The sequence below is a fragment of the Tamandua tetradactyla genome, chromosome 4 (assembly GCF_023851605.1).
Source record: "Tamandua tetradactyla isolate mTamTet1 chromosome 4, mTamTet1.pri, whole genome shotgun sequence".
In the NCBI taxonomy this organism is placed as follows: Eukaryota; Metazoa; Chordata; class Mammalia; order Pilosa; family Myrmecophagidae; genus Tamandua; species Tamandua tetradactyla.
In genome coordinates, this window is record NC_135330.1 from 69,342,670 (window position 1) to 69,356,273 (window position 13,604).

At 37.3% G+C, this 13,604-nt stretch overlaps 1 protein-coding gene across 12 annotated transcripts in view; it reads right to left on the bottom strand.

The window, feature by feature from the left end:
• KCNH1 (potassium voltage-gated channel subfamily H member 1) overlaps positions 1 to 13,604 on the bottom strand; it is a 560,131-nt gene that overhangs the window by 399,562 nt on the left and 146,965 nt on the right. For 9 of the 12 annotated variants that reach the window (XM_077157706.1, XM_077157703.1, XM_077157707.1 and 6 more), the window contains one exon: positions 11,640 to 12,113. The exons of 1 other annotated variant lie outside the window; for it this stretch is intronic. In XM_077157706.1, the coding sequence (XP_077013821.1) occupies positions 11,640 to 12,113 (474 nt within the window). The remainder of the gene's footprint in view (positions 1 to 11,639; positions 12,114 to 13,604) is intronic. 2 more of the 12 variants (XM_077157711.1, XM_077157714.1) reach the window with 1 other exon arrangement.

Here is a 13,604-nt window from a genome sequence, read left to right on the forward strand (position 1 = left end):
TTAAGAAGATAGAAATCATACACAACACTTTCTCGGATCATAAAGGAATGAAGTTGGAAATCAAAAATAGGCAGAGTGCCAGAAAATTCACAAATATGTGGAGGCTCAACAACACACTCTTAAACAACAAGTGGGTCAAAGAAGAAATTGCAAGAGAAATTAGTAAATACCTCGAGGCAAATGAAAACGAAAACACAACATATCAAAACTTATGGGACGCAGCAAAGGCAGTGCTAAGAGGGAAATTTATTGCCCTAAATGCCTATATCAGAAAAGAAGAAAAGGCAAAAATGCAGGAATTAACTGTTCAATTGGAAGAACTGGAGAAAGAACAGCAAACTAAGCCCAAAGCAAGCAAAAGGAAAGAAATAACAAAGATTAGAGCAGAAATAAATGAAATTGAAAACATGAAAACAATAGAGAAAATCAATAAGACCAGAAGTTGGTTCTATGAGAAAATCAATAAGATTGATGGGCCCTTAGCAAGACTGACAAAAAGAAGAAGAGAGAGGATGCAAATAAATAAGATCAGAAATGGAAGAGGAGACATAACTACTGACCTCACAGAAATAAAGGAGGTAATAACAGGATACTATGAACAACTTTACGCTAATAAATACAACAATTTAGATGAAATGGACGGGTTCCTGGAAAGACATGAACAACCAACTTTGACTCAAGAAGACATAGATGACCTCAACAAACCAATCACAAGTAAAGAAATTGAATCAGTCATCCAAAAGCTTCCTAAAAAGAAAAGTCCAGGACCAGATGGCTTCACATGTGAATTTTATCAAACATTCCAGAAAGAATTAGTACCAACTCTCCTCAAACTCTTCAAAAAAATCGAAGTGGAGGGAAAACTGCCTAATTCATTCTATGAAGCCAACATCACCCTCATACCAAAACCAGGCAAAGATATTACAAAAAAAGAAAACTACAGACCAATCTCTCTAATGAATATAGATGCAAAAATCCTCAATAAAATTCTAGCAAATCGTATCCAACAACACATTAAAAGAATTATACATCATGACCAAGTAGGATTCATCCCAGGTATGCAAGGATGGTTCAACATAAGAAAATCAATTAATGTAATACACCATATCAACAAATCAAAGCAGAAAAATCACATGATCATCTCAATTGATGCAGAGAAGGCATTTGACAAGATTCAACATCCTTTCCTGTTGAAAACACTTCAAAAGATAGGAATACAAGGGAACTTCCTTATAATAATAGAGGGAATATATGAAAAACCCACAGCTAATATCATCCTCAATGGGGAAAAATTGAAAACTTTCCCCCTAAGATCAGGAACAAGACAAGGATGTCCATTATCACCACTATTATTCAACATTGTGTTGGAGGTTCTAGCCAGAGCAAGTAGACAAGAAAAAGAAATACAAGGCATCAAAATTGGAAAGGAAGAAGTAAAACTATCACTGTTTGCAGACGATATGATACCATACGTCGAAAACCCGGAAAAACCCACAACAAAACTACTAGAGCTAATAAATGAGTACAGCAAAGTAGCAGGTTACAAGATCAACATTCAAAAATCTGTAGCATTTCTATACACTAGTAATGAACAAGCTGAGGGGGAAATCAAGAAACGAATCCCATTTACAATTGCAACTAAAAGAATAAAATACCTAGGAATAAATTTAACTAAAGAGACAAAAAACCTATATAAAGAAAACTACAAAAAACTGCTAAAAGAAATCACAGAAGACCTAAATAGATGGAAGGGCATACCGTGTTCATGGATTGGAAGACTAAATATAGTTAAGATGTCAATCCTACCTAAATTGATTTACAGATTCAATGCAATACCAATCAAAATCCCAACAACTTATTTTTCAGAAATAGAAAAACCAATAAGCAAATTTATCTGGAAGGGCAGGGTGCCCCGAATTGCTAAAAACATCTTGAGGAAAAAAAACGAAGCTGGAGGTCTCGCGCTGCCTGACTTTAAGGCATATTATGAAGCCACAGTGGTCAAAACAGCATGGTATTGGCATAAAGATAGATATATCGACCAATGGAATCGAATAGAGTGCTCAGATATAGACCCTCTCATCTATGGACATTTTATCTTTGATAAGGCAGTCAAGCCAACTCACCTGGGACAGAGCAGTCTCTTCAATAAATGGTGCCTAGAGAACTGGATATCCATATGCAAAAGAATGAAAGAAGACCCATCTCTCACACCCTATACAAAAGTTAACTCAAAATGGATCAAAGATCTAAACATTAGGTCTAAGACCATAAAACAGATAGAGGAAAATGTTGGGAGATATCTTATGGATCTTACAACTGGAGGAGGTTTTATGGACCTTAAACCTAAAGCAAGAGCACTGAAGAAGGAAATAAATAAATGGGAGCTCTACAAAATTAAACACTTTTGTGCATCAAAGAACTCCATCAAGAAAGTAGAAAGACAGCCTACACAATGGGAGACAATATTTGGAAACGACATATCAGATAAAGGTCTAGTATCCAGAATTTATAAAGAGATTATCCAACTCAACAACAAAAAGACAGCCAACCCAATTACAAAATGGGAAAAAGACTGGAACAGACACCTACCAGAAGAGGAAATACAAATGGCCAAAAGGCACATGAAGAGATGCTCAATGTCCCTGGCCATTAGAGAAATGCAAATCAAAACCACAATGAGATATCATCTCACACCCACCAGAATGGCCATTATCAACAAAACAGAAAATGACAAGTGCTGGAGAGGATGCGGAGAAAGAGGCACACTTATCCACTGTTGGTGGGAATGTCAAATGGTGCAACCACTGTGGAAGGCAGTTTGGCGGTTCCTCAAAAAGCTGAATATAGAATTGCCATATGACCCAGCAATACCATTGCTAGGTATATACTCAAAGGACTTAAAGGCAAAGACACAAACGGACATTTGCACACCAATGTTTATAGCAGCGTTATTTACAATTGCAAAGAGATGGAAACAGCCAAAATGTCCATCAACAGAAGAGTGGCTAAACAAACTGTGGCATATACATACGATGCAATATTATGCAGCTTTAAGACAGAATAAACTTATGAAGCATGTAGTAACATGGATGGACCTAGAGAACATTATGCTGAGTGAGACTAGCCAAAAACTAAAGGACAAATACTGTATGGTCCCACTGATGTGAACCGACATTTGAGAATAAACTTGGAATATGTCATTGGTAACAGAGTCCAGCAGGAGTTAGAAACAGGGTAAGATAATGGGTAATTGGAGCTGAAGGGATACAGACTGTGCAACAGGACTAGATACCAAAACTCAAAAATGGACAGCACAATAATACCTAATTGTAAAGTAATCATGTTAAAACACTGAATGAAGCTGCATCTGAGCTATAGGCTTTTTTCTTTTGTCTGTCTGTTTGTTTGTTTGTCTTTTTTTTCTTTTTCCTTTTTTTCTTTTTTTCTCTATATTAACATTCTATATCTTTTCTGTTGTTTTGCTAGTTCTTTTCCTAAATTGATGCAAATGTACTAAGAAATGATGATCATGCATCTATGTGATGATGTTAAGAATTACTGATTGCATATGTAGAATGGAATGATTTCTAAATGTTGTGTTAATTTCTTTTTTCTTTAATTAATAAAAAAATAATAAAAAGGAGAAACAACAACAAGAATCCTATATTCCTCCCTTATATTCCCGTTAATTGACATTTAGCTTTAGTATATTGCCTTTGTTATAATTAATGGAAGAATATTACAATGTTACTGTTAACTGTAGATTCTTGCTTGCATTGCTTGTATTTTTTTCATACGCCATCCATTTTCAACACCTTACAAAGGCGACTTTCATTTGTTGTTCTGGCTTTTTTCGTAATGGCCATTCTAGTGGGTGAGATGATATTTTATTGTGGCTTTGATTTGTTTCCATAACAGCTAGTGAAGCTGAACATTTTTTCATATGATTTTGAGCCACTTGTATTTCCCTCTTTGGAAAAGTGCCTGCTCATGTTTTTCGCCCATTTTTAAATTGGGTTTTCTTTTTTGTTGTTGAGTTGCAGGATTTCTTTATATATTCTGCATTTAAAACCCTTATCTGATATGTGGTTTCCAAATATTGTCTCCCATTAGTTAGGCTACCTTTTTACTTTCCTAACAAAGTCCTTGGATGCACAAAGATAGTCAATTTTGAAGAGACCCCATTTATTTATTCTTTCATTGCTCCACTTTCGGTGTAAGGTGTAGGAAACCACTTCCTATCATAAGATCTTTAAGATACTGCCCTACATTTTCTTCTAAAAGTTTTATGGTCTTAGCACTAATGTTGAGGTCTGTAATCCATTTTGAGTTCATTTTTCTGTAAGATATGAGAAAAAGGTCCTCTTTCATTCTTTTGGATATGGATATCCAGTTCTTCACCTGGATCTGCTGAAGAGGCTGCTCTGCCCCACTGAGTTGACTTGACTGCCTTATCAAAGATCAGTTGTCTGTAGATAGCAGGGTAAATTTCTGAACACTCAATTAGATTCCATTGGTCAGTATATTTATCTTTAGGCCAGTTCCATGATGTTTTGTCCACTGTGGCTTTGTAATATAATTTAAAGTCTACTGGTGTTAGACCTTCCATTCATTTTTCTTCCTCAAGATATTTTTAGCTATTTGGCATACCCTGCCCTTCCAAATAAATATTTCTGCAAAGTAAGTTTTTGAGATTTAACTGGCATTGCAATAGGTCTATAAATCAATTTGGGTAGAGCTGACATCTTAACTATGCTTAATGTTCCACTCCGTGAACATGGTATGTCCTTCCATTTATTTAGGCCTTCCTTGATTTCTTTTAGCATTTTTTTTTTGTAATTTTCTGTGTATAGATCTTTTATGTCCTTGGTTATATTATTCCTGAATATTTGTTTCTTTTAGTTGGTATTATAAATGGAATATTTTTCTTGATTTCCTCCTCATATTGCTCATTATTGTTTTAAAGAAACACTACTGGTTTTGCATGTTGATCTTGTATCCTGCCACCATGATGTACTCACTTATTAGCTTTAGTAGTTTTAACTGTAGATTTTCAAGGATTCTCTACGTAAAGGATCATGTCATCTGTAAACAGTCAGAGTTTTACTTCTTTCTTTCCAATATGGATGCCTTTTATTTTTTCTTTTTCTTCTGACTGCTCTAGCAAGATCTTCCAGCACAATGTTGAATAACAATGGTGGCAGCAGGCATCCTTGACTTGTTTCTGACCTTAGAGGGAAAGCTTTCAGTCATTCCCCACTGAGTATGATGTTAGCTGTAGGTTTTCATATATTCCCTTTATTATGTCAAGGAAGTTTCTTTCTATTCCTATATTTTAAGGAGTGTACATCAAGAAAGGATGTTGAATTTTATCAAACGCCTTTTCTGCATCAATCGAGATGGTCATGTAGTTTTTCCCCTTTGATTTATTAATGTTATGTGGTATATTACATTAAATAATTTTCCTGTTGAACCAGCATTGCATACTTGGAAGAAAACCTAGTTGGTCATGATGTATAATGTTTTAAATGAGTCATTGGATTCAATTTCCAAGCATTTTGTTGAGGATTTTTGTGTCTACATTTATTAAAGAGATTGATCTGTAATTTTCTTTTCTTGTAGTATCTTTGTCTGGCTTTGGTATTAGGGTAGTGTTGGCTTCATAGAATGAGTTAGGTAGCTTTCCCTCCTTTTCTATTTATTTGGATTAATGAACAGGATTGGTACTAATTCTTTCTTGAGTACTTGGTAGAATTCACATGTGAAGCCATATGGTCTTGAACTTCTCTTTTTTGGGAGATTTTTGATGACTGATTCAATCTCTTTACTTGTGATTGCTTTGTTAAGGTCTTCTATTTCTTCTTGAGTCAGTGCTGGTTGTTCATGCTTTCCTAGGAAGCTGTGCATTTCATTTAAGTTGTCTAGTTTGTTAGCATATAGTTGCTCATAGTATCATCTCATTATCTCCCTTATTTTGAAGGGTCAGTAGCTATGTTCCCCCTGTCATTTTTTATTTTATTTATTTGCATCCTCTTTCTGTTTTTTTTTCTTCTTTTTTGTTGTTAGCTTACCTAAGGATTCATCAAATTTATTGATTTTCTCAAAAGAACCAGCTTCTGATTTTGTTGATTCTATATACTGTTTTCAAGATCTCAATTTCATTTATTTCTGCCCTAATCTTTGTTATATCTCTCCTTCTATTTTCTTTGGGGTCAGTTTGCTGTCTTTCTCTAGGTGAACAGTTAATTCCTCTATTTTTGCTCTCTCTTCTTTTTTAATATAGGCATTCAGGGCAATAAATTACCCTCTCAGCACCACCTTTACTGCACTGCATAACTTGTGTTCTCATTTTTATTTGCCCAAGATACTTATGATTACTCTCATAATTTCTTCCTAAATCCACTGGTTGTTTAGGAGTGTGCTGTTTAGCCTCCACATAATTGAGAATTTTCCAGTATTCCCTCTGTTATTGATTTCCAACTTCATTCCTTTATGATCCGAGAAAGTGTTCAATATAATTTCAATCTTTTAAAATTTACTGAGCTTTGTTTTGTGACCCAACATGTGTCTATCCTGGATAATGATCCATGAGCACTTAGGAAAAATGTATATCCTGCTCTTGTGGGCTATAATGTTCTGTAAATGTCTGTTAAGTCTAATTCATTTATCATACTATTCAAAAATCTCTGTTTTCTTATTGATCCTCTGTATCTAGATGTTCTATCCATTGATGAGAATGGTGTAGTCAAGTCTCCAACTACTATGGTAGTGGTAACTACTTCTCCTCTCAGTGTTTCCCTCACTTACGTTGGGACACTCTGGCTTGGTACATAAATATTTATGATTGTTATGTTTTCTCAATGAATTGGCCCTTTTATTAATATATAGAGTCCTTCTTTATCTATTTTGTTTTACATTTCAAGTCTAATTTGTCGATATTTGTATAGTTACTCCTGCTCTTTTCTGGTTGGTATCTGCATGAAATATCTTTTTCCAACCTTTCGATTTCAACCTATTTTTTCCTTGGGTCTAAAGTTAGTCTCTTGTAGACAGCATATAGATTGTTCCTGTTTTTTAATCCACTCTATCCATCTACATCTTGTGACTGGGAAGTTTAATCCATTAACATTTAATATTATTACTGTAAAAGCACTACTTCTACCATCTGTCTTTAGGAGTTTTATATGCTGTGCTGGTTTGAAAGGGGGAAGTGCATGGACTGGGAATTGAATCTGGGTCTCCCACATGACAGGTGATAATTCTACCACTGACTATCCTTGCACCCCTGTTTCTTTTTAATCCCTATCCAGTACTGTAGGTTAGAAACTTGATTGGATTAGCTCCATGGAGACATGGCTCATCCAATTGTGGGTATTAAGGTTCATATTTTTCCATTCTTTTCCAGAAAAAAAAAACTGTTCATTTGTGTGTAGGATTCCAGATGTCCTGTTTTCTAGTTCACTAATCCTTTCTTCTGCCTCTTCAAATTTGCTTCTAGTTTTTGAGTTCTTCTGTAGGGTCACACAATGGCTTCTTTATATCCTTCATCCTTTTTGTCATGTTTTCTTTCAACTCACTGCTTTGATTTTTTATTTGATTTAGAAGATTTGTTTGGACTTCTTTAATGAGTGGTTTCAACTCCTGTATCTTATTTGAAGTGCTAATTTGTTCCTTTAGACTGTATCTTTGTTCTTCCTAATATGACATGATTTTTTTGCTGATGTGTCGGCATCAATTGCCTTGACTAGTTTATTCTGGAGGATATTTTCTCTTTTACCTAAGGTTTTCTTGTTGTCAGCTTTGTTCTCTATCAGTTCTTTGACATTCAGTTCAACTTATTCTAGACTTCTTACATAGCTTCTGTTTAATTGATCAGAATTTTTCAGCTCTTGTTTTTCTGGTCCTTGTCCTACCACATAGGATCAACCCCAATCAGGTTTTCCCAGACAAGACAGGCCCAGGACTCAGGAATAAGGTATAATCAGTATTAAGGTCCCCTGAGGATGAGACCTAGCAGGATGCCAGTCTTTCCTGTGAGACCCTGATGCTTTTCCTATCCTGCCCAGAAGGTGATGTTTCTCAGCCCACAGGTCCCCACTGGTATAAAGTGGTATGGTGACTTTAATTCTTAACAGACCCTGTCCCTGCCAGGAGTCAGGCTGAGATAGAGTTGGAGGCAAAAGGTAGGCCTAAACTGTTTATATTACCCAATCCCTGAGGGCTGAATTCTCTAAATGAGAGTTGCCAATTGTGATGGGTCCTGCCTCCCACCCACACTCTGGGGGGAAATACACCCTTAGGAATTATTTCCTTCACCTTATTTTATCTCTCAGACATACCTTAAATCCACCCTTGCCTGGGGCAGTTCTGAAACCTGAGAATGCCTGCAGCTTTATTTTAATGGGCTGTTAAAAACTGAAGAAAAAAAGGAATCCTTTTCAGAGCAGACACCAGCCCCCTGGGTTTGTCAGTCAAGAGCTTGAACTGGTATCTAGCTCTATGTGCTCCTTTTCCCCACTTCCTCTCTGCTTCCTCTCTGCTGGAGAAAAACCTCCAAGTTCCTTTAATGCTTGCTCCAGGTTTATCTGTGCTCAGAGCTTGTATTCACATGTCTAAATTTATTCATTAATTCCACAACTGAAACTTGATTGAGCTGTCTTCCTTTGCTCCTACTAGAATCTGCTTCTTTTTCCCATGGGGAGTAACTCCAAAGCAACCTGCTATGCCAGTGGGGGATGGGTGCCAGCCTCCACAGTTAAGAAAATTTACAGTTCTGTGCAGTGATCTTTGCCCTTCCACCCATTCCACACTGGTATACAATCTGTGTCCAGTCATGTAAGTCCCCTAAACAATTGTTCCAGTCAGTTCCTAGTTATTCACTAGCCACCACAGAGGACTAACTAAATTCCATACCTCCCTTCACTTCCATCTTTCCCTGTCTCCTTGTGTATTATTTTTTATTAAGAGGCAGTAGTAAGAGCTTTAATACACAACTCTTTGCCAACTAGAAAGTTACAGAAAACTGGAATTCTTCATATCTACCAATCTATTTCATGAATTTAGAAATTAGAAACCATGTGAGGGCTACTCACAGTTAACAACAAAGGAATTGCAACCCAACATACATAGTAGTTGGGGAGAAGCTCTCCATCTGGTAACCTATAGATTTTTTTAATAAGAAACCTTGGAAGCTGAAGAATTGTTCTACTTATTTACAAAATTTCAGTGCCATTGCTATAAGCAGCAAATGTTTTATTTTTAAAAGCCAAGTATTTTTTTAAGTTAAATTTAATTTCCCATATGTGTATAAGAAGCTCTCTTAGACTGAGATAATTCATTTGAATTACCTAAACCAAAGTGATCATATTTTCCTTAATAACATACAATTTTCTAGAAATGTGCTCACAGAGAAAAAATATCACGCCCAACATGCACTGAAATTTACATTTAAGAATCACTTTAGGGATGACTCTGTTCCTGTAAATGTTCAGTCTCAACTCATTTAATCCACCTACAAAATTCATACAAGTTACCCAGAGAATTAGTCCTTGGGATTTTAAAGTATATTTGTTCTAGTTTGCTAGCTGCTGGAATGCAATATACCAGAAACAGAATGACTTTTAAAAAGCAGAATTTAATAAGTTGCTAGTTTACAGTTCTATGGCCAAGAAAATGTCCTAGTTAAAATAAGTCTATTGAAACGTCCAACCTAAGGCATCCAGGGAAAGATACCTTGGTTCAAGAAGACCAATGAAGTTCAGGGTCTCTCTCTCTCAAGGGAGAAGGCACATGGCGAACACAGTCAGGGTTTCTCTCTCATATGGAAAGGCAGGTGGCGAACACAGCATCATCTGCTAGCTTTCCCTCCTGGCTTCCTGTTTCATGAAGCTCCCCAGGAGGCATTTTCCTTCTCCATCTCCAAAGGTCGCTGGCTTGTAGGCTCCTTGCTTCTTGTGGCTATGTTGCTCTTCTCTGCTCTCTCTGAATCCCTTTCATCTCCAAAATGTTCCCTCTTTTATAGGACTCCAGAAACTAATCAAAACCCACCCACATGGATGGAGACACATCTCCCCTAATCCAGCTTAACAACCACTCTTGATTTGATTACATCTCCAGGGAAATGATCTAATTACATACAATATTGAATAGTGATTGTTCTACCTTTACGAAATGGGATTTTGATTAAAACATGGCTTTTCAAGGGTACATATATCCTTTCAAACCAGTACAATATTAAAATACATCACACAGAAAAAAGCAGAGGTTACTCCAAGGCTAAAGCATCTGAACATCCACTCTCTCTCCCTCCAGTTGTGCACTTAGCAGCATTCTGTAGAAAGAGCTACTCTTCATCGGAGAGAGAAGTGGTAGGTAGCTTGATTCTCTCAGAGGAAGGGGCTAGCTCTCACAATCCTCCTATCCTATTTAAAGACAAAAAGCCATAATTATGCTATCAGTAAGACCTGAAGCCATTGGCGAAGCCTTGTTTCCCTGGGAAGGAGCACACTATTTCTCACAACTTTCTCAAGGCTGAGTCCCACGAACCATTAACCCTGAGAAAATGCGTTGTCATGACTCAACCTCCAGATGGCTTCCTGGATTATCCACCTAGCTCAGTCAGACTGAGACATCTAAAACCCTCTGTAATATGAGGCAATAAGGATTCTATTGCCAAATGAGGTTGAAGACTTGCCAGATGAACTGCCTTATCTTAATTCAAGATAGAAAAAAAGGAGTTACAATTCCCATAGAACATAAAAGCTGGATAAGAATTTGACATTTGCATTTGCAATGGCATGACATCCTTGCATTCTCAAAGAAGAAAATCACTTTAACAGCCCAATGGCCCCTTCCTGCTGCAATATGTGTTAGGCAAGCATTCAGACAATGCCTGTTTGGACATGCCCTGACTGCAACACATTTATAGAACATTTATCTTCTTTTAGTTCCTTGCATAGCACTTGGGCTAATAATCTAATACAGTGCAATCCAATAATAACCACTAGTTCTCTAAATTACAAATAGCCATCCGATGCCTTAGCAAATCCAGGCAAGGAAGAGTATGGACAACCGAAAGCCACTGGTCACCTTCAAACTTGTTTAGCAAAGAAACAATTCATTTCCTCCCAACATTTATCAAAAAAAGCAAACCTGGAGATAAATGGCATACCTGTTGCCAAGAGTTAATTAGCTATGAATCAGCCAAAAGTTAGCAGCAGATGACAGGAAATCCCCCACAATTTGAATCACCAATTGGCAGACATTCAGCAATCATATTCTGAGTGAAAGGTTCACCAGTGCAGTGGCAATGCATGTCTGCTTCTAAAGCCCCAATGATCCTGAGCCAGTGGACACCCTCCCTCTTCCCCAACCCCACTCAGCTACTTGGTTCTCTTAAACCCCATGTGAACAGTGGGGAAGCCTTTGGTCTTCCACACTTCTTCACTGACATGCATTGCCTTGGAACCTCCAAAGAACAAACAGGAACAGCAAGGACAGGATATCTAGCAAGCATGCCCCTTCCCTTGTATACATTACTCATGCTAGTTCCCACTCATTTAATTACTCTTCTGTTGACCCACATTTAATTCAGCTTTAAAGACATGACAATAAAGTCTAAGATTTGAGGGATGTACCTGACTCTCTCTCCCCTCCAGTGGTGGTGGAATCTGATCAGCAAAACCAATCTTCCCTGGATCACCCATTAAGGCACTAACCTCATCCACGTTCTCAAAAGCGTTGATGACATCATATGGCAAACAGGACAGAAGGTCAATCACAAACCATGTCTTCAGGTAATTCATACGAATGAGTTTTGGGTCAGATATCACCTCCCCAGCCGGTCCAACAAAGGTGGTATGAAAATTTAGCACAATGTCCACCAAAAAGATGACATCCACGATGCTATCCACAACTAGCCAGGCCACATTGTTCTGCCTGGTTTTAAAGGAGACATTGTAAGGGACCAAGATGGCTGTGTAGAAGGTTAAGATTAAGATGATCCAATCCCACGTGGTCTTAAAAACACAGTAATGTAAGATGATGTGAGGGGGAGTTTTTGGCGCCTCTTGCTTGTACTGGGGAAGGATGTCTGAGCCCAGCTGCAGGACCTGTATAGAAAAACATGTCCAAGAGAAAACTAAATTAGAACTTAATTGCAAGCATCTAACCAGTCAGCATCTGTCACTAACAAATACTCACGACACTTCTGATAGACCATTAGGCGCTATAACAGGTACAGAGGAGTATGGGAGAATGGAAGAGAACATTATGGTAGAAATAACAGTGAAAACATAAACATGATGAAACAACAACAAATTATTCTTTGGCTTACTGTGAGCAAAGCACAACACTAAGTTCTTCACATACATTTATTATCTCACTTAATTCTAAACAAAACATTGTCTTATTAGCAATTATTGTACAATGATAAAAGTAAGAAACTGAGGAAAAGGGTGTTAAGCAATTTTATTTAACAAATATTCATTGCTCTAGCCAAAAACTGTTCTAGGCATTGTATACACAGCAGCAAAAGAAACAGCAAGACTCTTGTTCTCATAGTAGGTAAATAATCAAGATAATTTTGAATAGTAATAAGAGCTAAATATGCAGGAGGGCACAGTGATCTGCTAAAGTGTAACTTGAGGGGTAGAGGCAGGAGATTGTTTGAATTGAAACATGAATGGCAAGACAGAACCACCCATTCAAATTTCTGTGGAAAAAATTATTCTACACAGAAGGCATAACTGGTGTAACAACTCTGAGGTAGAATAATCTTGATATCTTTAGGAAGAGAAAGGCAACCGGTATGGCTGAAGTGCATGAGTGACAGAGAGAGATGTGCTAGATGGGCTCAGAGAAGAGCAGAGACCAAAACCCACAGGACCTGGTGGATCTGGGGAAGAGTTTGAATTTTTGTAGATAGTGAATCAGTGAAAATCATTAGAGGAAAGAACAGAATAGGAAGCTTATAAATCTGGGGTAAATGCCCTCTCCTTCCTTCTAGAAGTTGCTTCTTTTATCTTCTAGAAGTACAAGACTCTTTAGTGAATATAAAATAAGCTTCACATCTCTAAACCCTCCTATGGCTGAAGGTGGGTAAAGGAAAGCTAAAAATCCACACAGAGTGACCAGAGTGCATCTTTGGGGAACAAAAAGGTTTCTACCCTTCCCACCAATGCACAGAGCTCTTCTACGATTGTAGTTTTAATTTTCTCCTTATGAAAAGGAACTTAACCAAGTGTGATTGGCATTTGGACCCTGTGATAAGGGGTAGGAAAAGGGCATGACCTCTAAGAAAAAAGCAAATAAAATCAACTGGCATTGGGACTTCCACTTCTGGGGAGATGGAGTAGATGCACCTTTCCCTATTCTTCCTTCTATGTCTAACTAAAAACCCTGGATATTATATACATACATAAAACAAACATAAGAAGACTCTGAAAGGCGGGAGAAAAAAGGCAAACTAACTGATATGAGAGTGAGTTCACTGGGTTTTCTTTTTCTTTTTGCCACATATAGCCCACATGTGGAGCTGAAGAAACTGGCAATCTGGAAATGCCAATGTGTTCAGATAAAGTAAAGCACCAACAAACACCTGG